The sequence below is a fragment of the Pipistrellus kuhlii genome, unplaced genomic scaffold (genome assembly GCF_014108245.1).
Source record: "Pipistrellus kuhlii isolate mPipKuh1 unplaced genomic scaffold, mPipKuh1.p scaffold_m20_p_34, whole genome shotgun sequence".
In the NCBI taxonomy this organism is placed as follows: domain Eukaryota; kingdom Metazoa; phylum Chordata; class Mammalia; order Chiroptera; family Vespertilionidae; genus Pipistrellus; species Pipistrellus kuhlii.
The window spans coordinates 5,490,796-5,513,749 of record NW_023425534.1 but is presented as its reverse complement, the minus strand read 5'-3'; the positions used below and the strand labels follow the sequence as shown (position 1 = coordinate 5,513,749).

At 55.9% G+C, this 22,954-nt stretch overlaps 1 protein-coding gene across 1 annotated transcript in view; it reads right to left on the bottom strand.

Moving 5' to 3' along the window:
* Positions 1–1,181: 1,181 nt before the first annotated feature.
* Positions 1,182–22,954, bottom strand: part of PLOD1 (procollagen-lysine,2-oxoglutarate 5-dioxygenase 1) — a 30,263-nt gene continuing 8,490 nt past the window's right edge. The window contains exons 3-19 of the mRNA XM_036461065.2: positions 21,477–21,610; positions 20,415–20,578; positions 18,323–18,435; positions 16,831–16,894; positions 15,110–15,207; positions 14,190–14,291; positions 13,544–13,675; positions 12,434–12,555; positions 11,088–11,192; positions 10,324–10,449; positions 9,920–10,061; positions 8,501–8,614; positions 7,768–7,833; positions 7,124–7,228; positions 5,475–5,621; positions 3,884–4,009; positions 1,182–2,038 (exon numbers count right to left, since the gene is read on the bottom strand). Of these exons, the coding sequence (XP_036316958.1) occupies positions 1,883–2,038; positions 3,884–4,009; positions 5,475–5,621; positions 7,124–7,228; positions 7,768–7,833; positions 8,501–8,614; positions 9,920–10,061; positions 10,324–10,449; positions 11,088–11,192; positions 12,434–12,555; positions 13,544–13,675; positions 14,190–14,291; positions 15,110–15,207; positions 16,831–16,894; positions 18,323–18,435; positions 20,415–20,578; positions 21,477–21,610 (2,016 nt within the window). The 3' untranslated portion in view covers positions 1,182–1,882. The remainder of the gene's footprint in view (positions 2,039–3,883; positions 4,010–5,474; positions 5,622–7,123; positions 7,229–7,767; positions 7,834–8,500; positions 8,615–9,919; positions 10,062–10,323; positions 10,450–11,087; positions 11,193–12,433; positions 12,556–13,543; positions 13,676–14,189; positions 14,292–15,109; positions 15,208–16,830; positions 16,895–18,322; positions 18,436–20,414; positions 20,579–21,476; positions 21,611–22,954) is intronic.

Here is a 22,954-nt window from a genome sequence, read left to right as displayed (position 1 = left end):
CCTCAGCCTGGCCTGCGCCCCTCTCACAGCCCGAGAGCCCTTGGGGCAGGCGTCTTCAAACTACGACCCACGGGCCACATGCGGCCCGCAGAGGAGTCTGATCCGGCCCGCCAGGTTTTTTGGGCAGTGAGCACAGCCGAGGTGTTACAGTAGGAATTAGTAGTTCATATAGTCCGGCCCTCCAGCTCTCTGAGGGACCGTGATCTGGCCCCCACTTTAAAAAGTTTGAGGACCCCTGCCTTGGGGAATCAGCCGACAGCTTAGGCCTGTGCTGGGAGTGGGCCTAAGCCGTCAGTCGGACATCCTTGGCGCTGCCACGGAGGTGGAACAGACTCCCACCACCGCTGCCCTTGCCAGCTGTGAGCCCGGCTTCTGGCTGAGCGGCATTCCCCCTGTGGGAGCGCACTGACCACCAGGGGGCAGCTCCTGTGCTGAGTGTCTGCCCTCAAGTAGTCAGTGTGCATCATAGGGATTGTTCTGCAGTTTGGTAGATTTGCATATTATATTAGCTTTTTATTACCATGTTTCCCCGAAAATAAGACATCCTCCGAAAATAAGACCTACTTACAGGTTTCCTTCTGAGTAAAATATAAGGCATCCCCCCGAAAATAAGGCCCCCCCCAGGCTAAACATGAGAGATTTGGTCCACTGATTCTGAAAGAAATGGAGTCACAAGAAATTCACCAGGAAATCCAGGAATTGGATTGTTATGATGATGTTCCAGAAGATGATGACATGATTGTCATTGAATAAATGAGTAAATCCTTGATACTGTAGGATTCACAGTTTGTCTGGTTTGTGTTGACAACTACCGTCTACCGTACCATATACAGGTAATACATTTCCTTTATTTTCATTTAACAATAAATATGTACCATATTCTTCTTCATGGAAAAATAAGACATCCCCTGAAAATAAGACCTAGCGCATCTTTGAGAGCAAAAATTAATATAAGACACTGTCTAATTTTTGGGGAAACAGGGTATATAGGATTAGGGTACTCCTAAGCTGGCCTTTGCGAAAAACGCAAGGGGCCAAAGAGCCGCAGGTGGCTTGTGAGCCAGTGGTTGCCAACCACTGTCCTGAGAGATCTTTTCTTGCCAATCACGAGCTCTTAAAACCCCTCCCTGCAGACATTCCCCCGACACGGGCACTCACCCACGCAGGCAGCTCCCCCTCGGTGGTTTGAATGACTTTTAATAGAAACTCTCCTGCTTCTGTCTGTCCCTCTCTCCAGAGGCACGGGGACAGGCAGGACAGGGTGACGCAGTACAGTGTGTGGACATGTCACTCCCCCTTCTCCCCCAAAAAAGAATCAGGTAGGGATGGCGCTGCGGCATCCATGCCTTTCCCGCCTTCCAGGAGGTCTGCCGAATCACCTTCCGCAGGGACAGTATCTGTGACAGGAGCCAGGGAGCAGGGGCTCCTGCAGTCCGGTGAGGACTTGAGTCTGATCCAGGTCTCGGTGTGGGCCCTGAAGCTGGAAGCAGAAGATCCTGGGGCTGCCGCTCCAATGGGAGAAGCTCAGGGGTGTGGCTCCACGCCCCGAGAGCCCGGGGGCAGCTGGGGAAGCCCCTTCTGCACAAGTGTCACTCATGGAAGGACGGAGGAGGGGCTGGGTTTTTGAGGAAGACAGTGGGAAAGGATGAGCTGCTCCACGCAGTGAGAGTGAGCACACAGCCTCCCGGGGCTGGGAGCAGAGCACCAGGAAAATCCCAGCCCGGGAGGTGGCCTGGCCTCCGGCCTGCGGCCCAGTCTCCCCCATGGCAGCTCCAAGGGCAACGGGAGGCCGAGGACCGGGAGGCCGGACAGGGTTCCCCGGGGCCCCGGGCAATGGCTGTGGGCAGAGAGGAAAACGTCCGAGGCGGCTGGGCCTGGCCGATTAGGGATCGACGAAGGAGACGGCGATGTAGCGGGTGCCCTTGGTGGTGGGGAGCCCCTCGTGGTAGTGAGTAAGTCTCCCGGGGTGCATGAGGGCCCAGCCCTTCCGGGGGGCTCGGATGGAGCAGTTGTAGCGCAGGAACCGACAGCCACCGCCCTAGGAGACGTCACATGTCAGTTTCCCAACAGGAAGTGTCAGTTCCCCAACAGGAAGCTGGTCCCATCCCCACCCCCCCGTGTTCCCCTGTTCTTCCATCTGAGCCACCACAGCCAAGAGCCCTCAGCACAGCCTGCCTGGGATGCCTGTGGGTGACAGCCATGTGCTGCCTAAGGAGCTCACTCAGCAAAGACCGAGAGATCAAGAGTCTGGCCAGTTTGGCTCAATGGATAAAGCATCAGCCTGTGGACCAAAGGGTCCTGGGTTTGACTTCGGTCAAGGACACATACCCAGGGTTTCGGGCCTAATCCCCAGTGGGGGGTGTGCAGGAGGCAGCCAGTCAATGATTCTCAACATTGATTTCTCTCTCTCTCTCTCTCTCTCTCGCTCTCGCTCTCGCTCTCGCTCTTCTTTCTTTTTCTTTTAAAAAAAAATATATTTTATTGACTTTTTACATAGAGGAAGAGAGAGAGATAGAGAGTAAGAAACATTGATGAGCTGCCTCCTGCACACCTCCTACTGGGGATGTGCCCGCAACCAAGGTACATGCCCTTGACCAGAATCAAACCTGAGACCTTTCAGTCCGCAGGCCAACGCTCTATCCACTGAGCCAAACCGATTTTGGCTCTCTTTCTTTTTTCTTTTTTCTCTCTCTCTCTCTCTCTCTCCCTCTCTGAAATAAATAATATATATATATATTTTTTAAGTCAGGCAGCCCTGGGCAAATATCAGCCACGTCCTTTATTAACTGTGACCAGCCTGCGCCTCATTTTCCCCTTCTGTAAAACAGGCATTGAACTGCTCAGAGTTGTGAGCATTCAATAAGATGATACAAATAAGAGCTCAGCACTATGGATATTTTGAGCCAGAGAATTCCTTTTTTTAAACTTGTGGTAAAATACATGTAACACAAACTTGACTATGGTAACCATTTTAAGTGAACAGTTCAACGGTATCAAGTACATTCATACGATTACACAGCATCACCCCGACGGGCCAGATCATTCTTTCTGGTGGGGGCTTTACCCACTAGATGCCAGGAGCACCGAGCATGTCTTCAGATATGTCCTTTGGGGAGGGGGCAACATCGGCCCCTGTGAGAGCCCCTGGCACATTGTTGACTTTCAAAAAAAAGGTGTTTTTAGGGGTGTCCTTCACAGTGTGTAACGGGGGGGGGGGGGGGGGGACGGGACGGGCGGACGGACCTGAGTCGTAAAAAACTCCTTAAAAACGGTCGCTGATGGAGGGAGAGAGTGAATGGATGAATGGCTCTATAGCTGGTCACCCCCACAGGCCTCCCCTGGGGTCCGAAGGCCCAGAACTGCTCCTCCTCACCCTCATGTCGTCCTGGTTTCCCCAGATTCCCCTCCAGCCACAAGCCTGGGGTTTGTCACCCCCAAAGCAGCCCTCTCCCGAGGATGATGCGGGCCCTGAACTGGTTACGACTAGCTACCGCTCCGTGGGTCCTGACTGTGGGTCCCTGTACGCCTTCCCTGGATGAGCTCAGGCCATCCTCACAGCTGTGGGGAGGGCACTTCAAGTTTTCCCAAGAGATAGCCTGCGGCCCCCGAGCAAGTGGCGGGGGGGGGGAGCAGAACCCAGGTGAGGTCACCTGACTGGCTCCAGCCCCCTGGGTCCTTGCTGTCTTGGGTCCAAAGCCCTCTCCCTCCTGCCAAACTGCGCTCTGAGCCTTCCCCATGGGCCTAGCGCCCTTTCTCTCTGGCTCCCAGTTCCCTGGTGCTGCGCTACCCCGGGCCCCTCCGCTTCAAACACCCTGCACGCTGCTCCCCGGCCAGCCCCCCCTCCAGCCTGCACCCTGGGCCAGAGCGGCCCGCCTCTGCTCACCTCGTAATCCACCCCCACCCTGTTCAGGGCGATGTTGATGGTGAAGGTGGAGGCGTCGTGGTGTGGCATCAGCGAGGGCTGCTCGTCGGGCTTGTAGCGGACGACGAAGGCCAGGTCGAACTGGGCCTGTGCGGGGAGAGACAGCCGGCATGAGAGGCTGTGCAGGCCAGGAGGACAGCTGTCCAGAGGGCCCGCATCCTCTGCTAGACTATCAGCTCCCGGAGGGCAGTTTATCTAACCCCGTGCTCTCCAGGGCCTGCTGCCGTGCCTGGCACAGAAAGGGCTCTCAATAAAAAAGTGGGAGCAGAAACCGGTTTGGCTCAGTAGATAGAGCGTCGGCCTGCGGACTGGAATGTCCCAGGTTCAATTCCGGACAAGTGCATGTACCTTGGTTGCGGGCACATCCCCAGTGGGGGCTGTGCAGGAGGCAGCTGATCAATGTTTCTCTCTCATCGATGTTTCTAACTCTCTATCCCTCTCTCTTCCTCTCTGTAAAAAATCAATAAAATATATTTAAAAAATAAAATTAAAAATATATATATTTTTTTAAAATGTGGGAGCCGAAACCGGTTTGGCTTAGTGGATAGAGCGTCGGCCTGCGGACTGGGGGGATCCCAGGTTCGAATCCGGTCAAGGGCATGTACCTTGGTTGCGGGCACATCCCCAGCGGGGGTGTGCAAGAGGCAGCTGATCGATGTTTCTCTCTCATTGATGTTTCTAACTCTCTATTTCTTGTCTGTAAAAAAATCAATAAAATATATATTTTTTAAATGTGGGGAGGGCCAAAACCGGTTTGGCTCAATGGACAGAGCGTCGGCTTGGGGACTGAAGGGACCCAGGTTCGATTCCGGTCAAGGGCATGTACCTTGGTTGCTGGCACATCCCCAGTAGGGGGTGTGCAAGAGGCAGCTGATCGATGACTCTCATCGATGTTTCTAACTCTCTATCTCTCTCTCTTCCTCTCTGTACAAAATCAATAAAATATATTTTAAAAAATAAATAAATAAATGTGGGGAGGAAGGGAAGGACAGGAGGCAGGGAAGGAAGGAGAAAAGAGAGGGAGAGGCAGGAGAGGAGGGAAGGGAGGGAGGGAGAGAGGGAAGAGAAGGGAAGGAAGGGAGAATGAATGAATCTAATCCTCACACCCTCCCAACTATCTAGCCGGGTGGTCCCTTGAGGGCAGGGCCCAGGCACACCCAGAGCAGGTGTTTGGAGGAAGCCCGGAGGAAGTGACGAGTACAGAAGCCAGAGAGGCATCCACAGACACGCGAGGGAGGGAGCTAGAGGGACCCGAGGGAGGAAGGGCAGGCTGGCCCCTGACCGGGGGCTTGTCTGGTGAGCTGGCCTGGCAGCCATTGGGGCAGGGGTCAAGGACACCGAGGGAGGACTCAGGTGGTCGGATGATGCCAGAGGACAGAGGCAGAGTGGCCCCGCCTTCCCTGGCCCCAGCTCTGACAGGAGGAGGCTTCCCTCCTGCCTAGAGGCCAAATATTCAGGTCTCCGCCCCGCTGGGAACGCTTCTCTCCCATTCGCCTCTCCCCCTCCCCAGCCCCTCCCCCCCTGCCCGGTCCCGGGCACCCCGCCTGCCCACCCTGGTGTAGTAGCCGGGGTACAGCTTCTCCGTCACGGGCGCGATGTACTCCACCAGGAACTTGTGCCACTCCCGCTCGAAGCTGATCTGGTTCATGTGGATGTCGATGGTCGGCACGTTCTCGTAGCCGCCCTGGATGCGGTTGTCCTGGGAGAGACCCAGAGGGAGGTGAGCAGACCTCTCAGAAGGCCCGATTGCCGCCACCTGCTCAACCCCCTCCCCTCGACCTTGAACCTGATGGGATAAGGGCAAAGGTGAAGGGGTTTTGCAGGAGTAATTAAGGGAACTAGTCTGTCGACTTTGGTTGAATCAAAAGGGAGATGATGCTGGTGAGTCTTTTTTTTAAATTTTTTTATTGATTTCAGAGAGGAGGGAGAGAGAAACATCAATGAGAGAGGGAGGGAGAGAGAAACATCAATGAGAGAGAATCATGGATCGGCTGCCTCCTGCACACCCCCTACTGGGGATTAAGCCTGCAACCTGGGCGTGTGCCCTTGATCAGAATCAAACCTGGACCTTTCAGTCTGCAGGCCAACACTCTATCCACTGAGCCAAACCGACTAGGGCACTGGGTGAGTCTTTAAAGGAGGATCTTGGAGGCCGGCTGGTGTGGCTCAGTGGCTCAGCATTGACCAGGAGGTCACAGTTCCAATCCCAGTCAGGCACATGCCCGGGTTGCAGGCTCAGTCCCCAGTGGGGGGCGTGCAGGAGGCAGGCAATCAATGATTCTCTCTCATCATTGATGTTTCTATCTCTCTCTCCCCTTCTCCCTTCCTCTCTGATATCAATAAAAATATATTTTTAAAAAATAACCAAATAAAGGAGGCTCTTGGAGGGAGAATCTCCCTGCCGGCCCGGAAGAGGCCAGTCACCTTGAGCTCTGCAGCTGCAGGGAAACGCATTCCGCCGAAGAGCCTGGAATAGGACCCTGAGCCTCCGCTGAGCACCGGCCCCGGCTGACTCCCTGGCGGGGGCCCTGGGAGACCCTGAGCAGAGCACCAGCTAGGCCACACCCAGACCCCAACCCACAGAACCTGGAGGGAATAAGTGGATGTTTTAAGCCGTGAAGCTTGGTGGCCCCTGGCTCCACAGCAGAGAAAACCCAGGCAGAGGGCACAGGTTACCCCGGACACGAGCATCCTGGGAAGCCCGGGCACTGAAGGGCAAGGACCAGCCAGACCCAGAGCGTACAGGCTGTGCCGGTTACTGGTTCTGGAGCTAAGCTCCCGGATCAGCGGTGAATCAGCTGCCAGGCTGAGGTTAGCCACGCTCTGAGGCACATGTGCCTTTAACCAGGGGTCCTGGGCTCTGCAGAGGAGAGCAGGAATGGGGCTCCTCCTCAGCAGGGTGCCCGGTGGCCAGTGGTCAGTGGTTGTAGTTGGGTGATGTTGCCTCCTAATTGCTCCTCACTCACACCTGCTCGCTCCTCCCCCTTTCCACGCCCAGTCTGGGATGGAAGCCCAATCGCTGGAAGAAGAGGAACTGGAAGCCTAGCACCTTAAGGTGAAGGCAGCTTAGAGACCAGCATTCCACGCCATCCCGCAGTCCCTCTGCCCCTCAATGCCAGCCCCCCACCCGAGGAGTCCCAGGCAGAGAGCCCGGAGGGGCGGCCACCCACCAGCCCCAGTCCAGGCGCCCGGGGCTCCCACCTTGTTATCGCCCATAGACCACTGGCCGTAATGCTCCATCTCCTCCACCAGCTCGTCGCAGGCCGTCTCCGTGAAGATGGGGAACCAATAGACATCCGGGCAGGGCTGGGGAGGGTGAAGACGCGGTCACCGGGGTCCAGAGTGGCCATTCCTCATCCTCCCCCTGACCTCATGGCCCCCGGCAGAAGCCGCCACGGGTAAGACCCCTTGTGTGGTCTGTGCCCTGCCCCACCCTGGTCTGAGGGCCTCTGAGTGTCCCCTGAGAGTCCCCAGGGTGCCCGGACTCAGCGAGATGCTGAAGGAAGAAAGAACTGAGCTCAGAGCTGGCCAAGGTCACGGAACTGCCAGTGCCAAGGTCAAAGCCACCAGTGTGTGGGCACGGAGGGAGCAGAGGCCTGCTGGCTCTGGGGTAAACATGGCCATGGTCTGCTGCTGAGGCCACATTCGGGGATGCTTTTCCCCTCTTTCCTGCCTGGGCCGGAAAAGAAGCAGGAGGCCCCCCAGACCCTGCAGGTTCCAGCTGGAAAGTGCCAGCAGGAGGAAGGGGCCGCGCCTCCTCCCGGGTCAGCTAGCTTTGCCCCTCCGCCTTCTGGGTGTCGGGTCTAAAGCCAGGAGCTTCATTCCCAGGGGCACCCCGTCCTCACCATCTCCACCAGCTTCCCCGCCAGGGCCTTGGTGTAGTTCTCGTGGATGTACTTCTCCTTCCAGTCCTGTGGGGAGGGAGAAGCGGGATGGGGTCCTGGGAGCTGGCCTGGGCCAGCTGGACTCACCCCTGGCTCCTCTCCCCGGGATGCTCCACGGGCCCCCCCCCCAGGCCACAGCCCACAGCCCACAGCCCACGCACAGTGTGAGTGAACATCTCCATGCCTCCGTACCTACGGGGTGCACTGTGTTGTTTGAGCGTAAAAGTGTGCCCACGGGAGCTGGTGTTTGCATATGTATGTACACGTGTGCGTACGTGTACAGGTCTATGTGAAGATACAGGCACGAGCCCACATCAGACACAAGCTCGCAGTGTGTAAGAACACTGTCACCATTTCCTCCTCTTCTGATCACAACCTTCTCAGAGGCAAGGCAGGCTGGGACAGTGTACCCATTTTAGAGCTAAGATCACTGAGGCCCCAAAGGTTCAACTAAGGCTTAACTAAGTCACAGCTAAGGGGCCTCTGACTCCGAGTCCTTCCTCCACTAGATGGCGCTGCCCCTCAAAACGCCCTCCTCTTCCTATTCAAACCTGCAGAGAGGCCACCTGGGGTGAAGGAAGGCCAGTGGCCCACAGGGTCCCAGTGTCCAGCCCTGAGAGGGAGGCAACTCCGGCTACAGGATTACCGGGGCCCCTTCCACTCCCACCACACCCGCCGCCCACCCGGGCCTCACCTCAGGGTTGCTGAACACCTCCCAGAGGTCATTGTGGAGGTGGCTGGTCTGGTAGTTGTCCAGGGAGAGCAGGTGGCCGAAGGTGTGCCGGTTGGTGAGGAACATGAACACCTCCTGGGGAGACCAGGCCGATGAGAGAGCCCCTCTCCTCCCCTTCTCTCCCCTCCCCTCCCCTGCACGCCCTGGGAGGGGCCGGACAGCAGCCTCCTCTGCCCCCCCCCCCCCCGCTCCCCCAGACCTGACACTCGGATGCGGTCAGGGAAGGCTTCTTGGGGGACTGAATGGAATAAAAGGACGAATGTGCCCAAGAAGAGGGTGGCGTTCCGATCCTGAAGCTCGGGGCACAGGAGGAAACATGAGCATGCCGTCACATTTTTTTAAAAGCCACAAAAAAGCCCCGGCCAGTTTGGCTCAGTGGATAGAGCATCAGCCTGCGGACTGAAGGGTCCCAGGTTCGATTCCAGTCAAGGGCATGTGCCTTGGTTGCGGGCACATCCCCAGTGGGGGGTGTGCAGGAGGCAGCTGGTCGATGTTTCTCTCTCATCGATGTTTCGAACTCTCTATCCCTCTCCCTTCCTCTCTGTAAAAAAATCAATAAAGTATATTTTATAAATAAATAAAAACCACAAAAAATACTGTGTGGGGCGCAGGAACAAGGTAAGGGTGTTTTGGGGGACATTGCTTGGAGGGCATTTAGATGGAAAGTTTCGTGTTTTTTTAGGTGCTGCCAACAACGTAAATAAAATAGCCTGGCCGGTGTGGCTCAGGGGTTGAGCACTGACCTATGAACCAGAAGGTCTTGGTTCGATTTCTGGTCATGGCCCATGCCTGGTTGTGGGCTCCATCCCCAGTAGGAGACGTGCAGGAGGCAGCTGATCTAATGATTATTTTTAATATATTTTATTGATTTTTCACAGAGAGGAAGAGAGAGGGATAGAGAGTTAGAAACATCGATGAGAGAATCATCGATCAGTTGCCTCTTGCACACCCCCTGCTGTGGATGAGCCCGCAACCAAGGTACATGCCCTGGACCGGAATCGAACCCGGGACCTTTCAGTCCCCAGGCCGATGCTCTATCCACTGAGCCAAACCAGTCCCGGCTCTAATGATTCTTTTTCATCATGGGTCTTTCTCTCTCTCTATCCCTCTTCCTTCTGCTCTGAAATCAGTAACAGTGGGCTTTAAAAAATAAAATAGACGGTGTAAAACCTGGGTCTGCTGAAATGATCCCCACAGACCCCGAGGACCAGCCCGCATGCCAGTGACACACACACACACACACACACACACACACACACACACACACACCCGCCATGACCCAGCCAGGCCTGGCAGCCTCTGAGCTGCCCTGCTGGGACCTCAGAAGCTCCAGGGCCCATGGTGATAGGCGCCTCCTCCGCCCCCCGCCCCCGGGCTGACCTGCTGGCGGACGTTGGCGCAGAAGGCCATGTCGGGGTCCAGCTTGCGGTGGCGGAACAGGTCTGTCCGCTGCAGCTCCGCCCGCAGCACACTGCCCTTCACCAGGTAGACGTTGGAGATGTAGGGCACGTTCCAGACACCCCTGGGAAGGGAGAGGAAGACGGGAGGGCTTGTGCTGAGGTCATAGACCAAGGGCCGGGAGCCGAGAGAAGGGCATGACAGGGCTGAGTTGAGCCGTTGCCCAGGGTAATTGCCGGGAAGTCCTTCTGTGTGTCTGACCGCAGTCTCCCTTGCTTCGAGTTCGGTGGGAATGTGAGGGCGGTAAGGACAAGCATGCTGGGGAAGTGGGTGCTGCAAGGCCAGGAGGAAGGCAAGGGAGGGAGCCCCGCCCTGTCGGCACTCACACACGCCGCCCCTGCACGATGTCCACGTAGTCCTCGGAGCGGGCGTAGTAGCCGTCGGCACTCAGCGCGCCCCAGAAGTTGGACCACAGCCTCCCGTGGCGGGTCATCAGCGGGGCGATGACGTTCCTGAGGAAGGGGGCGCCTCAGAGGGGTCCCTCTGCCCACGCGAGTCTGGGGTGGGTCTAACTAGGGGTGGGGAAGGGTAGGGGTCCCTTTCAACCTGCAAGCACCTCCCTGGGACAGGGCCTGGAGGTGGCCCTGGCCCATCGGATAGCTTTTCCCTCCCTCAGGGCAGCCGAGAACAGAGCGTGAGAGGGGGGTGGCTTAGGACTTACGACAGAGGAAAGGGGGAGGAGGGACATCCTAGACCAGTGGTCGGCAAACTCATGAGCCAGCAGAGCCAAATATCAGCAGCACAACGACTGAGATTGCTTCTGAGGGCCACATGTGTTAAACTTAAACTTCTTCTAACGCCACTTCTTCAACATAGACTCGCCCAGGCCGTGGTATTTTGTGGAAGAGCCACACTCAAGGGGCCAAAGAGCCACATGTGGCTCAAGAGCCGCAGTTTGCCGACCACGGTCCTAGACCAAGACAAGGTTACCAGGTGGGGGCAAGCTCAGGGTAGTCTGTGAGGAGGGGAGGAGGACAAAGGCAGGGGAGGGCTCCCAGCAGGGGCCTGGGCCTATCCAGGCAATGCCAGCCCAGGAGCCCCGCTCTCAGGGCCCATCTGCCTGCCAGCCGCAGCCCACCCACAGCCTCACTTGTTCTGCTCGATCAGCAGCCGCAGGATTTGGGGCTCGGTCAAGGCCACGTCGGCATCCACGCTGAAGTAGTAGGTGCAGCCGAGGTCCTGCCGGCACAAGTCCCTGCAGGTGGGGGGACGCAGGCTCCATGGGGGTGGGGCTCCGGTGCTGACCTCCCCACCCAGGGGCACGGGGCTCCGGCAGCTGCACTCGCCACCCCAGCCCGCCCTGCGATCACCAGGGACCGACCACGGGTCTTCAGAGAGGCTGGCCACCTGGTGCAGGCTGGGACCAGCAGCCTCCAGGCCCCTCCCAATTCCAAGGCCCAAACCCTGAGGCAGATCCCAAACTTGACTTGCAAGATGAAGGCCCGGAGCTTGACAGCTGGTACCCAGCGCCCCAAAAACCCTGGTACTGGGGAAGCACCGCCCACAGACAGGCTCCCACCATGCCCAGGGCCAGGGGCCAACTGGTTGTGCCTTCTTCCTCTAGGGTGTCTGGGTACTTGTATCAAAGCCTTCACTAATGCCAAAACCGGTGTGGCTCAGTGGATAGAGCGTCAGCCTGCAGACTGAAAGGTCCCAGGTTCGATTCCGGTCAAGGGCATGTGCCTGGGTTGTGGGCCCATCCCCAGTGGGGGACGTGCAGGAGGCAGCTGATTGATGTTTCTCTCTCATCAATGTTTCTAACGCTCTATCCCTCTCCCTTCCTCTCTGTAAAAAAATCAATAAAATATATATATATTTTAAAAAGCCTTCACTAAGACTCACGATCCAGATCCAGCCCCCTGCCTGGTTTTGCGTGGCTCCTGAGCTAAGAACGGTTCTACATTTTTAACTGGTTGGGGGAAAGAATCTACGTTGCGTGAGAGTCACAGAAATTCAGACGTCAGTGTCCGTAAATAAACTCTGGCTGGAGCCCAGCCACGCTCACGCACGCTACACCAGCAGAGCAGCGTGGCTGCGGCTGAGCCCACTAAGCTGGTCTGCACAGAGTCACAATCTAGTCCTTCATGGGAAAGTGGCCAACCACGGGTCTGGGCAGTCCGATTCTCCCACAGTCAGCGTGCATTACGAGGGAACCTGAGGCTATCTCTCACGCTGTCAGCATTTGTTGACTTCCGGTCCTCCTGTCCTTCCTCTCTCAGATTTGCTTCCGAAACGCTGACACTGCTCAGCCCCAGCCAATCGCAGGACGGAGGCTCAGATGGGAACACCGAGGCCCAGAGCGGGGCAGGGAACCTGCCGGAGACCACCCACCCAGCCTTCCGAACTCCCGCCTCCGGGCCTGGGGCTCCGGACACGGTGGCCCCTCTCCCCGCCATCGTCAGCAGAGGTGACCACGCCTCCCTGACCCTCACTCACGCGCCCATGTTCCTGGCTTCGGCGTTCGCCACCTGCATCTCGGGGCCCAGCAGCTTCACAGACTGGTACTCGCCACCATGCTCCGCCAGGAACCGCTCCACCTGAGCCTTGTGGTGCTGCTCCTGGGGAGGGGGGTTGAGGATGAGGATGAGGATGAGGGACCACCGCACCTTCTGCCACTGCAGGCTTCTTCCCCTCCCCCCATTCCTGGCACCTCCCTGGCCACCTGCTTCCCTAAACTGCACGCCTTTGCCAGGCCAGACCTTCTGCCTGGAAAGCCCTCCCTGCCCACACTCTGGCCATCCTCCCCTGACCAGGTCAGGTCCACAGGCCTCTTCAGAGCCTCTGTCACCAGGACAGCACCCCCCACCCACAGGCCTCACACCCAGATCATAGATTCCGCTGGGCCCGTGGTCGGCAAACCGCGGCTCGCAAGCCACACGTGGCTCTTTGGCCCCTTGAGTGTGGCTCTTCCACAAACTACCACGGCCTGGGGGAGTTCATGTTGAAGAAGTGGCATTAGAAGAAGTTTAAAAAAATTTTGCTCTCGTCGAAACTGGTTTGGCTCAGTAGATAGAGCGTCGGTCTGTGGACTGAAAGGTCCCAGGTTCGATTCCGGTCAAGGGCATGTACCTTGATTGAGGGCACATCCCTGGTGGGGGGTGTGCAGGAGGCAGCTGGTCGATGTATCTCTCTCATCAATGTTTCTAGCTCTCTGTCCCTCTCCCTTCCTGTCTGAAAAATCAATAAAATATAATTTTAAAAAATAAATAAATAAAAAATTTTGCTCTCTCTCTCGCCCTGACCGGTTTGGCTCAGTGGATAGAGCGTCAGCCTGTGGACTGAACAGACCCAGGCTCGATTCCAGTCAAGGGCATGTACCTTGGTTGCAGGCATATCCCCAATGGGGAGTGTGTAGGAGGCAGCTGATCGATGTTTCTCTCTCATCGATGTTTCTAACTCTCTATCCCTCTCCCTTCCTCTCTGTTTTAATTGGCTCTCAGAAGACATGTCAATCATTGCACTGTTGATATCTGGCTCTGCTGGCTCATGAGTTTGCCGACCACTGTGCTGGGCCGCCCGGCAACCCCGCCCAGCCCCTCTGCTCACGTGGTTGTGGATGAAAAGCCGCATCCGTTTCTGGGGATAGTGGAGGCGCAGGAGCCGCTTGAAGAACAGGGACAGGAACGGCGTGGGCTGCTCGATGAACACGCCCACCAGGACCGAGGGGAGAGCTTCGTCCTGCGAGGAGAGGGGGCAGCAGAGTCCAGCCACGGCCAGCCACCGAGCCACCTCCGAGCCAGAGGCCTGTGGCCCTAGCAGGCGAGGGGCCTGGGCAGGGAGCTCTGAGGAGGATGGGCAGGTGGACAGAGGCAGGGACCGGCAGGGAGGCAGGAGGCGGCCCCTGCTGGGGACCAGGAGGATCGTGAGCCCTGACTCGGTGGGTGCGAGGACGCGCTGATGGCAGACTGTTGGGGAGCTTGGGGTTTGATGTGGGGCCACAGGTGAGGAAGAAGGTGTGTGGGATGGGGACGGGGCTGCAGGAGAGCCTGAACGACCAGGCAGAAAAACTGGAGCACGGGCATCGGGGGAAACGTGGAGCCATGTGCAGTCTGAGAAGGCTTCCGGGAGGAGGTGCCCGGTGAGGAGCAGGACGGAACACCAGGCAGGGAGGTAATCCCTCTGCCTCCTGCCAAAGACACGCGTCTCTTCCAGAATCACCCATCTCCCCCGCCCCGGCTCCCGGCGGCCTTACCCCGATGGCCTTGAGGCTCCGTAGGCCCTCGTCACACACAACGCAGCCCGTCTCGAAGGTCCAGAAGCGTGGGATGTAGTTGCCCAGGTAGTTCAGCTGCAGCTGTGGGGGACGGGGGTCAGTCTCCCCCCCCACCCCCCCTACCCCCACCTGCAACCACAGAGGCCTCTCTTCCTGGGCCCCAGCCCGCTGCCACCCGGAGGGAGCAGGAGCGGGACCTTATTGGGGTGGGCCTCGAAGAGAGCATGCTCATGCCCTGGCGGTCACCACCGCTGAGGGAGGGCTTGGCGCCCTGGTGCTTTTTCATTTCTGGATGGGCCGAGAGCTTGTAAAATGCAGGTTCCCAGGCCCCGCCCCTTCGAGATTCCCATTGGCCAGCTTGTGAGCGGGGGCGGGAATTCTGCGTTTTAACACATCCCCCTTCCTCTCCCTTCCATTGATTCTGATTGGGGTGGGTGAGGACCTGTCACTCAGAGAACTGTGGTGTGAACGGGGGAGGGGGGGGAAGAGGGGATCAGTTCCCCAGGGGCCCATCCGTAGCTCCAGGAGCATGGGGACCCATCTGTTCTGTCCATGGCCGAACAGGCCTCAGGCCCTGGTGCAAACGTTCAATAAGTATTTCTTAAAGGAACAAGCGAGCCAGCCCCGGGGTGACGGAGTGTGGGTGACTTGGGGCCGCCGAGCCTGGGCCTGGGTCTGGGTCTGGGTGGGGCAGTAGCTTCCTTTGTGTCCTGCGGTCCAGCAGGAGAGACAGGGCATCAGCGACCATCGCCGCAGGAAAGAGGCTCCACGCTGAACTCAGATCTGAGGGCCAGGCCTACGAGCTCTCGGTGGGTGGCCCTGGCCCCGAGGAGAAGCTGACCCCCGCCCGTCCCCCCCCCAAGCCCCCGCTCCCCAGGACCTGGGGGGCCCCCCCTTACCTTGGTGGGTCCGTTGCCATGAATCAGGACTGGGAGGGTGTCGTAGGCCAGGTTCCGAGCTCGAACCTGGCCCATTTCAAACTTCAGCACAACCTCATCTGGGGACGAGAAACCACAGCGCCACCCAGCGTCAGGCCCAGAGGCCAAACTCCGGGGCTGGCAGGCGGGGCTCAAGCCCCAGCTCTCCCCCAGGGAGCAGGGGATGCCCGTACGTTAGCATTTCACCTCTCCGCGCCTCAGTTTCCTCATCTGTAAAATGGGGGTAGGAGTGGGAGGACTGCCTGTCCAGTGAGCCCTTAGCGCCATGCAGGGCACAGGGTGAGCACAGAATCCATAGAGACCCACGCTCGTTACTGTGATTACTGAGGAGAGCTGGGAGCCAGGGACGGGAGGAGGTGAAGACTGAAATATTGCGGCTCCACACACAGCGCAGAGGCCCCACAGGCAGGGTCTGGGAGGTGCCCGCTCTGACAGGCATGCAGGGCAGCCCTGAGTACATGCCAGCGACACAGGGAGGCCCGGGAGGGTCAGGGGACAGATGCTGCCTGGTAGAGAGAGCCCTAATCCCCACGTGAGGACCCTCTTCGTCTGCACGTAAGACAGGAAGCTGTCTTGATGGACAGCTATAAAACCCAGAGCAGCCTCTTCCAAGGCCTGAGAAATGCTGGGGAGGGAGGGCTTTGTGGGGGTGACCATGGGAGGGGAGCCCCTCTGTGCGAGCTCCCGGCCCCCCACGGGGTGACCTGGGCCAGTTTGTTAACCTGGGCTCATGAACTCCCAGAAGCCACAGCAAAAGGGTGTGATGTTCCCGCACCTTCCTGGCCAAGGGCCATGGCTTTGCTTGGATTCTCCAAGGGGCCCGTTTACACCATAAATTCACCCATCAGTGATCTGGTCCAGCTTCTCTTTTTTAAAGATAGGGAAACCGCCAAAACCTACTTGGCTCAGTGGTTAGAGCATCAGCCTGCAAACTGAGGGGTCCCGGGTTCGATTCCCGTCAAGGGCATGTACCTTGGTTGTGGGCACATCCCCAGTGGCGGGGGAGGGGGGGTGTGCAGGAGGTGGCTGATCAATGTTTCTCTCTCATCGATGTTTCTAACTTTCTATCCCTCTCTCTTCCTCTCTGTGAAAAATCAATAAAATATATTTTTTTAAAAATAAAATAAATAAAGATGGGAAAACTGAGGCCTGAGGTGTGTGAATGTGTGTCTGGCCCGAAGTCACCCAGCAAGCTAGTGGCAAAGCAATGCCGTCCCCAGCCAGGGGTTTGGGGTCAGCCCAAGGGCGTTTGTAGTTTCAAGAACCAACTGGCCTTCACTTTCCAACTCCCTGCCAGGTCAGTCCCTGCCCCCGGGCCAGGGGGCCTTTAGCTGGGAGGTGGAGGGCAGGGGAAGGAGGGAAAGCCCTCTGTGCAAGCTCCTGGCCCCTGGGGGGTCAGGGGCAGGTGGGCACCTGCTGTGTGCATTACCAGGCCGCCGGCTGCTAACCTGCCCCAGTGTTGGGTGAATTCGGTAAGCTGATCTGTGACCCTCCTCTCTCCACCCGCAGGGACATACAGCTCTGCCCCAGGACACCAGGTGGCCTCCGAGGCCCTGGGGATGAGGCCAGCGACCTCCCAGCACAATCCCCAGAGAGGAACCCTCCTTCTCCCCCCAACTTGGGCTCAGGCCCTGCCTGGATCCTCCTCTCCTCTCCACCCCCTCCCTGTGGGGGCTGCTCACCCAGGGCTCCGTCCAGGTTCTGGAAGATGCGGCAGCGGTGGTCCAGGGTGATGTTGATCCGCTCCTGCGGGAGACAGGGCGACAGGCTGCATCAGGGACCGCCCCGGCAAGGACAGGGCTCCATGGCACCGACTGCGGGCAGCCTGCCTCCCACCTCTGCCTCTTCCTCCCCACGTCCGCTTTGCCCAGCCGCACCAGGCCAGCTGGGAGCCCTGGGAAGGCCGGCCAGTGGCCACGCCCCTGGGATCCCCGCTGGCTGAGTGGCCCCCTTTCCAGAGAATCAGGGGCTCTCAGCACTGGAAGGAATCTAAAGAAACAGCGGGTCCCACTGCAACAAGCACCCTAATAATAACACCATCTAGGTGAAACCGGTTTGGCTCAGTGGATAGAGCATCAGTCTGCGGACTGAAAGGTCCCAGGTTCGATTCCGGTCAAGGGCATATACATTGGTTGCGGGCACATCCCCAGTAGGGAGTGTGCAGGAGGCAGCTGATTGATGTTTCTCTCTCCTCAACGTTTCTAGCTCTCTCTCTCCCTTCCTGTCTGTAAAAAATCAATAAAATATATATTTTTTAATATATATTTTTATTAAATATATATTAAATAAATATATATAGTTTTCTGCCAAAACTGGTTTGGCTCAGTGGTAGAGCGTCGGTCTGCGGACTGAAGGGTCCCAGGTTCGATTCCGGTCAACGGCATGTACATTGGTTGCGGGCACATCCCCGGTAGGGAGTGTGCAGGAGGCAAATGGTCGATGTTTCTCTCTCATCGACATTTCTAGCTCTCTCTCTCTCTCCCTTCCTCTCTGTAAAAAATCAATAAAATATATTATTTAAAAAAAAAGTTTATAGTTTCCATTGTACAGATCTTGCTGCTCCATTTCATCATTCTGTTGGATGATTAAAAACTTGCCCAGAGAGGGGAAGTGAATGACCCTAGGTCACACAGCACAACATGGATGGAGGATGGGGAAGTAAGCAGAGCAGAATCCAGGAATCCTGACACTTAAGAGCACCCTGAGTTTCCTGACTACCCAGAGGCTCCTAGCTGGGTCTGGGGCTGCACTGGCCTGGTTCTGGTATCTCTGCTCCCCTCTGTGACCCCTGCCCCTTTAAGACAGGCGCAGCAGTGGCCCATCAGGCTCTCATCAGACCCCCAGGAACCCCCCAGCACAGTGGGCAGCTCAGTCTGTCATCTTTTCATCCCTATCACCATCAACTGACATGGGTTGTAAATCCCTGTCTCCCCACTTGGGGCCAGGAGGGCACAGACCCCAACCCTCTTGTTTGTTGCCATCTCCCGGCCCTGCTCCATCGGTGTCTCCCACACAGTGGACGCCCCATGAAGATCTGCTGAGTAAACGAGTGAATCGATGAATGGAGAAATGGGGGTGTCAAGGCCAAGCCAGGGATTTAAGACCTGCAGGGACTGCTCCCAGTGCAGCCTGGCCCGGGGTCAGGTCTCCCCAGCCCCACCTGCTGACTCTTACCCTCTTCTCCTTGTCCAAGAAGACCTTGGTGTAAAAGAGCTGGTCGCTGTCACCGTCCTGGCCCTCCCATTCGGCCACCAGCTTGCTGAGGCTGGGGGCATAACCCATGAAGCCTGGATGAGGGTACACAGAAACAGACACTTAGCTTCCAGCCTCCACACGAGGGGCCTCTTCCCAGCCTCCGCTCTCCTCCGTTTCCTACTCCTTTATCCACAAGCCCTGCCTCCTCTCAGAAGTCCTCCTAGATTGAGAGGAGGTGATGTCTATAGGCTGGGCATAGCCTGGCAGTTCGTGTCATTTAATGCCAGTTCCCACCGAGCCCAGAGCGGAAGATCAATGGTGCCCACTGAATTGTACCAGCTTAGGTGCTGGGCACCACCCAGATGGTGAATGAATGGACTGCACCAGGAGTTCCTAGAGAGCAGAGCTGGTGGGCACAAGCTGGAGCCCCTTTCCCATAGTTACCTGGGAAACGTGGCCCATAGAAGGGCAGAGGCTGGGCCAAGGTCACACAGCACATGGGGGTTTAAAGGGAAAAACCCACACAGATCCCTGGCCCCGGGGAAGGCTGGTGAAAGGAGGCGGGAAATGGAAGAAGGTGGGCAGCCAGGGAGGGCCCTGCCCCAGGGGACACTGTACCCCAGGGCCAGGGCCAGGCCATCTGGACTGTGCCAACTCTCTCGGTCGGTGGGAAGAAGTGGTTTCTGTGGCTGGACAGAGAAATCCAGAATAAAATAGGGATCTTATGCTCTGCAGTGGGAAGCCGCTGAGTGATGAGCGTGGATTTGCCTCTGGCTGCTGGGCGGAGAATGGACTGGAAGTGGGAGGGCGGAGCTGGCAGAACAGTGTGGAGACTTATAGGTGCCAGGAGCCCAGTGAGGCAATGGCAATGGGTGGGGACCTCAGAGGGCAGATTCGGGAGGTATTTTTTTATCCTCACCAGAGGATATGTTTATTGATTTTAGAGAAAGAGGATGGAGGGCGGGTGGAGAGGGAGAGAGAGAGAAAAAAACAACAACATTGATCGCTTGCCTCTCATATGCTCCCAACTGGGAATCCAACCTACAACCTTTTGGTATATGGGACCAGGCTTCAACCAACTGAGCCACCTGGCCAGGGCAAGAGATCTTTAGAAATGGGAGTCATGTGATGCACCAAAGGACTGAGGTGGGGGAAGGCAGGTTTCGCCCTATGCCTATGGGTGGCTGTCAATGAGATTAAAAAGGTGGGAGGGAGGGCCAAAACCGGTTTGGCTCAGTGGAAAGAGCGTCGGCCTGCAGAATGAAAGGTCCCAGGTTGGATTCTGGACAAGGGCATGTGCCTTGATTGTGGGCACATCCCCAGTACAGGATGTGCAGGAGACAGCTGATTGATTATTCTCTCTCATCAATGTTTCTTGCTCTCTGTTCCTCTCTCTTCCTCTCTGTAAAAAATCAAATTAAAAAAAAAAAAAAAAAAAAAAAAAAAAAAAAAAGATGGGAGGGAGGGCGGAGTTTAAGGATTAAAGAATCAGGAATTCCCTCTAGCTGATTTGGCTCAGTGAATAGAGCATGGGCCTGCAGACTGAAGGGTCCCAGGTTCGATTCTGACCAAGGGCACACGCCTGGGTTGCGGGCTCCATCCCCAGTAGGGGGCGTGCAGGAGGCAGGCAGTCAATGATTCTCATCACTGATGTTTCTCTTTCTCCCTCTCCCTTCTTCCCTAAAATCAATAAAAATATTTTTTTAAATAATAAAAATAGCCAAAACCGGTTTGGCTCAGTGGATAGAGCATCGGCCTGCAGACTGAAAGGTCCCAGGTTCGATTCCGGTCAAGGGCATGGACCTTGGTTGCAGGCACATCCCCAGTAGGAGGTATGCAAGAGGCAGCTAATCAATGATTCTCTCTCATCAATGTTTCTAACTCTCTATCCCTCTCTCTTCCTCTCTGTAAAAAATCAATAAAAAGTATTTTTAAAAATAACAATAAAAATAAAGAAAGAATCAGGAATTCTACTCAGGAGAGCCTGTGGCTGGGACATGAGGGACATCCTGTGGACACGGAGCAAGCGAGGGACCTCGCGGAGGCCTGCCCAGCCCTCACAGCCCCTCACCTCCGGAGCCCAGGAACCTCTTGCCGTCGGCCACCGCTGGGTACTTGGCCTCCAGCCTGCGGTCGGGGTAGATGAGCTCCTCGGCGGAGAAGACCACCTGGCTCCGGGCCTGCCGGAACTTCTTCAGGAGCTCCCGGGGCCCCGAGGCGAACACCACGTCGTAGCTGCAGCGGAGCCAGGAGAAGACGGGCAGAGGTGAGCGGGAGTGGGGAGAGGGCCCAGGACCTGCATCGAGGCTTCTACAACCCCCTGCTCCCAGGCTAGGGACCGGATCTGCTCTACCGGCCCTGGCCCTGCCCGCCATGTTTCCACCCCCACCCAGGACAGAGAGATGGTCCCCATAACCCATGCCCTTCTCCCACTCAGAGCGCGGCTCGTCACCCCCGGGCAGGTACCCACCCATCTTTAAACTAAGATCGGAGTCTCTCCTGGGATACACAGACTCCCTGAGACTTAGGCAAGCTTAGCTAGAGCAATCTCCCATTTCAGATGTCCTGGGAGAACCTCAATTTAAAATATTCCTCTAGCCAAAGCCGGTTTGGTTCAGTGGATAGAGCGTCGGCCTGAAGACTGAAAGGTCCCAGGTTCGATTCCGGTCAAGGACATGTATATTGGTTGCGGGCATATCCCTGGTGGGGGGTGTGCAGGAGGCAGCTGGTCGATGTTTCTCTCTCATTGATGTTTCTAACTCTCTATCCCTCTCCCTTCCTCTCTGTAAAAAATCAATAAAATATATTTAATATATATATATATATTCCTCTAGCCCGGCTGATGTGGCTCAGAGGTTGAGCATTGACCTAAGAACCAGGAGGTCACGGTTTGATTCCTGGTCAGGGCATGTGCCCGAGTTGCAGGATTGATCCCCAGTGTGGGGTGTGCAAGAGGCAACCTAGTCTCTCTCATCATTGATGTTTCTATCTCTCTCCCTCTCCCTTCCTCTCTGAAATCAATCAATCAATCAATATATATATATATATATTTATTTTTTTTTAATTTTTAATAAAAAAATCTTCTTCCATCTCCCTGCCGAGGGACCCGTCCAGGTGGCCCCTGGCCACTGACCTGTCTGTGAAGAGAATGACCAGGTTCTCCTTGTCTGCATGCTTCTCCAGAGCTTTCTTCAGCAGCCGGACCTTCAGCCCTCCGCCCGCTGACGTTGCCTTCTCTCCAGGCCAGTCCTCCCCGAGGCCCAGTGCCTGCGGAGAAAGGCCCATTAAAGATGGCCAAGCGACCTTGTGTGACCAGTCTGCGTCCCATCCCTCCTTCTCCCATAGCCACGGTGTGAGCATGTGACCAAGAAGAGCCTATCAGAGTCTTCCCTGGGACTGTAATATTAAAATTAAGGAAAGACTGCCTTTTCCGCTGAGGTTGAGAAGCCGGTGGCCATCTTGCCACCACATAGGGAGAGTATGTCTGCAAATGAAAACAAGCAGGGCCTGAAGACAAAGACTTTACTGTACTTGAACCCCAGATCCAGCTGTGCCTGAAGCAATAAACCTACTTCAAATCTCATTCCTGTGAGCGGACACGCTTCCTTTATGGCTTAATGCCGCTCGATTGCCAGTGGGATAGGCAGAGACGTGGCTTGTGTTGTCCATCATCCCTGGTGCCTACCATTGTGCCCGACACAAGGAGGCACTCAGCACGCTCAGCTATTGGGTCGGCAACTAAGTAATTGCGGATTTTAAAAAGAAAATCAAAGACAATTTTTTCATGGAACTAAATAACTTTATTCTGTAATGTATTGCCCATTTTGATCAATGACCTTTTGCCATCTTTCAGGCAGCATCATAATCCCACGTTCAAAAAACTTCTGGTTTTTATTAGCAAAAAACTGAATCAGGTACGATTTGACATCATCATCATTATTGAAATTTTTACCATTCAAGGAGTTTTGTAAAGATCAAAACAAAAAGTAATCAGATGGTGCAAGGTCAGGACTATATGGTGGATGTGGCAAAACACTATCCCAACCAAGCTCCATTAATTTTTGCCGAGTGACCAAAGATGTGTGTGGCCTTGCATTGTCATGATGGAATACAACACCTTTTCGATTTGTCAATTTGGGCCGCTTTTCTTCAACTGCATTGTTTAATTTCGTTAGTTGTTCAATGTAGACATCAGAATTGATCGTTCGGTTGGGTGGTAAGAGTTCAAAGTAGACAATTCCTTTGTAATCCCACCAAACTGATAACAAAACCTTCTTTTGATGAATATCAGCTTTTGATGTTGTTTGAGTTGGTTCACCTGGCCTGCTCCACGATCTTTTCCGCTTGATATTGTTGTAAACAACCCATTTTTCATCGCCAGTTATCAGTCGTTTTAAAAATGGATCATTTTCATTACATTTCTTTAGCAAATCGCAGCTGCTAATGCGTTGCGTTAACTGTGATTCTTTCAGTTCGTGAGGAACCCATGTATCGAGTTTTTGAACATAGCCAAGTTGTTTTAAGTGATTTTCAATGCATGTATGTGATACATGAAGCTTCTCTGCAATCTCACGTGTTGTACTGAAAGAATCACAGAGGACACACCCCTAT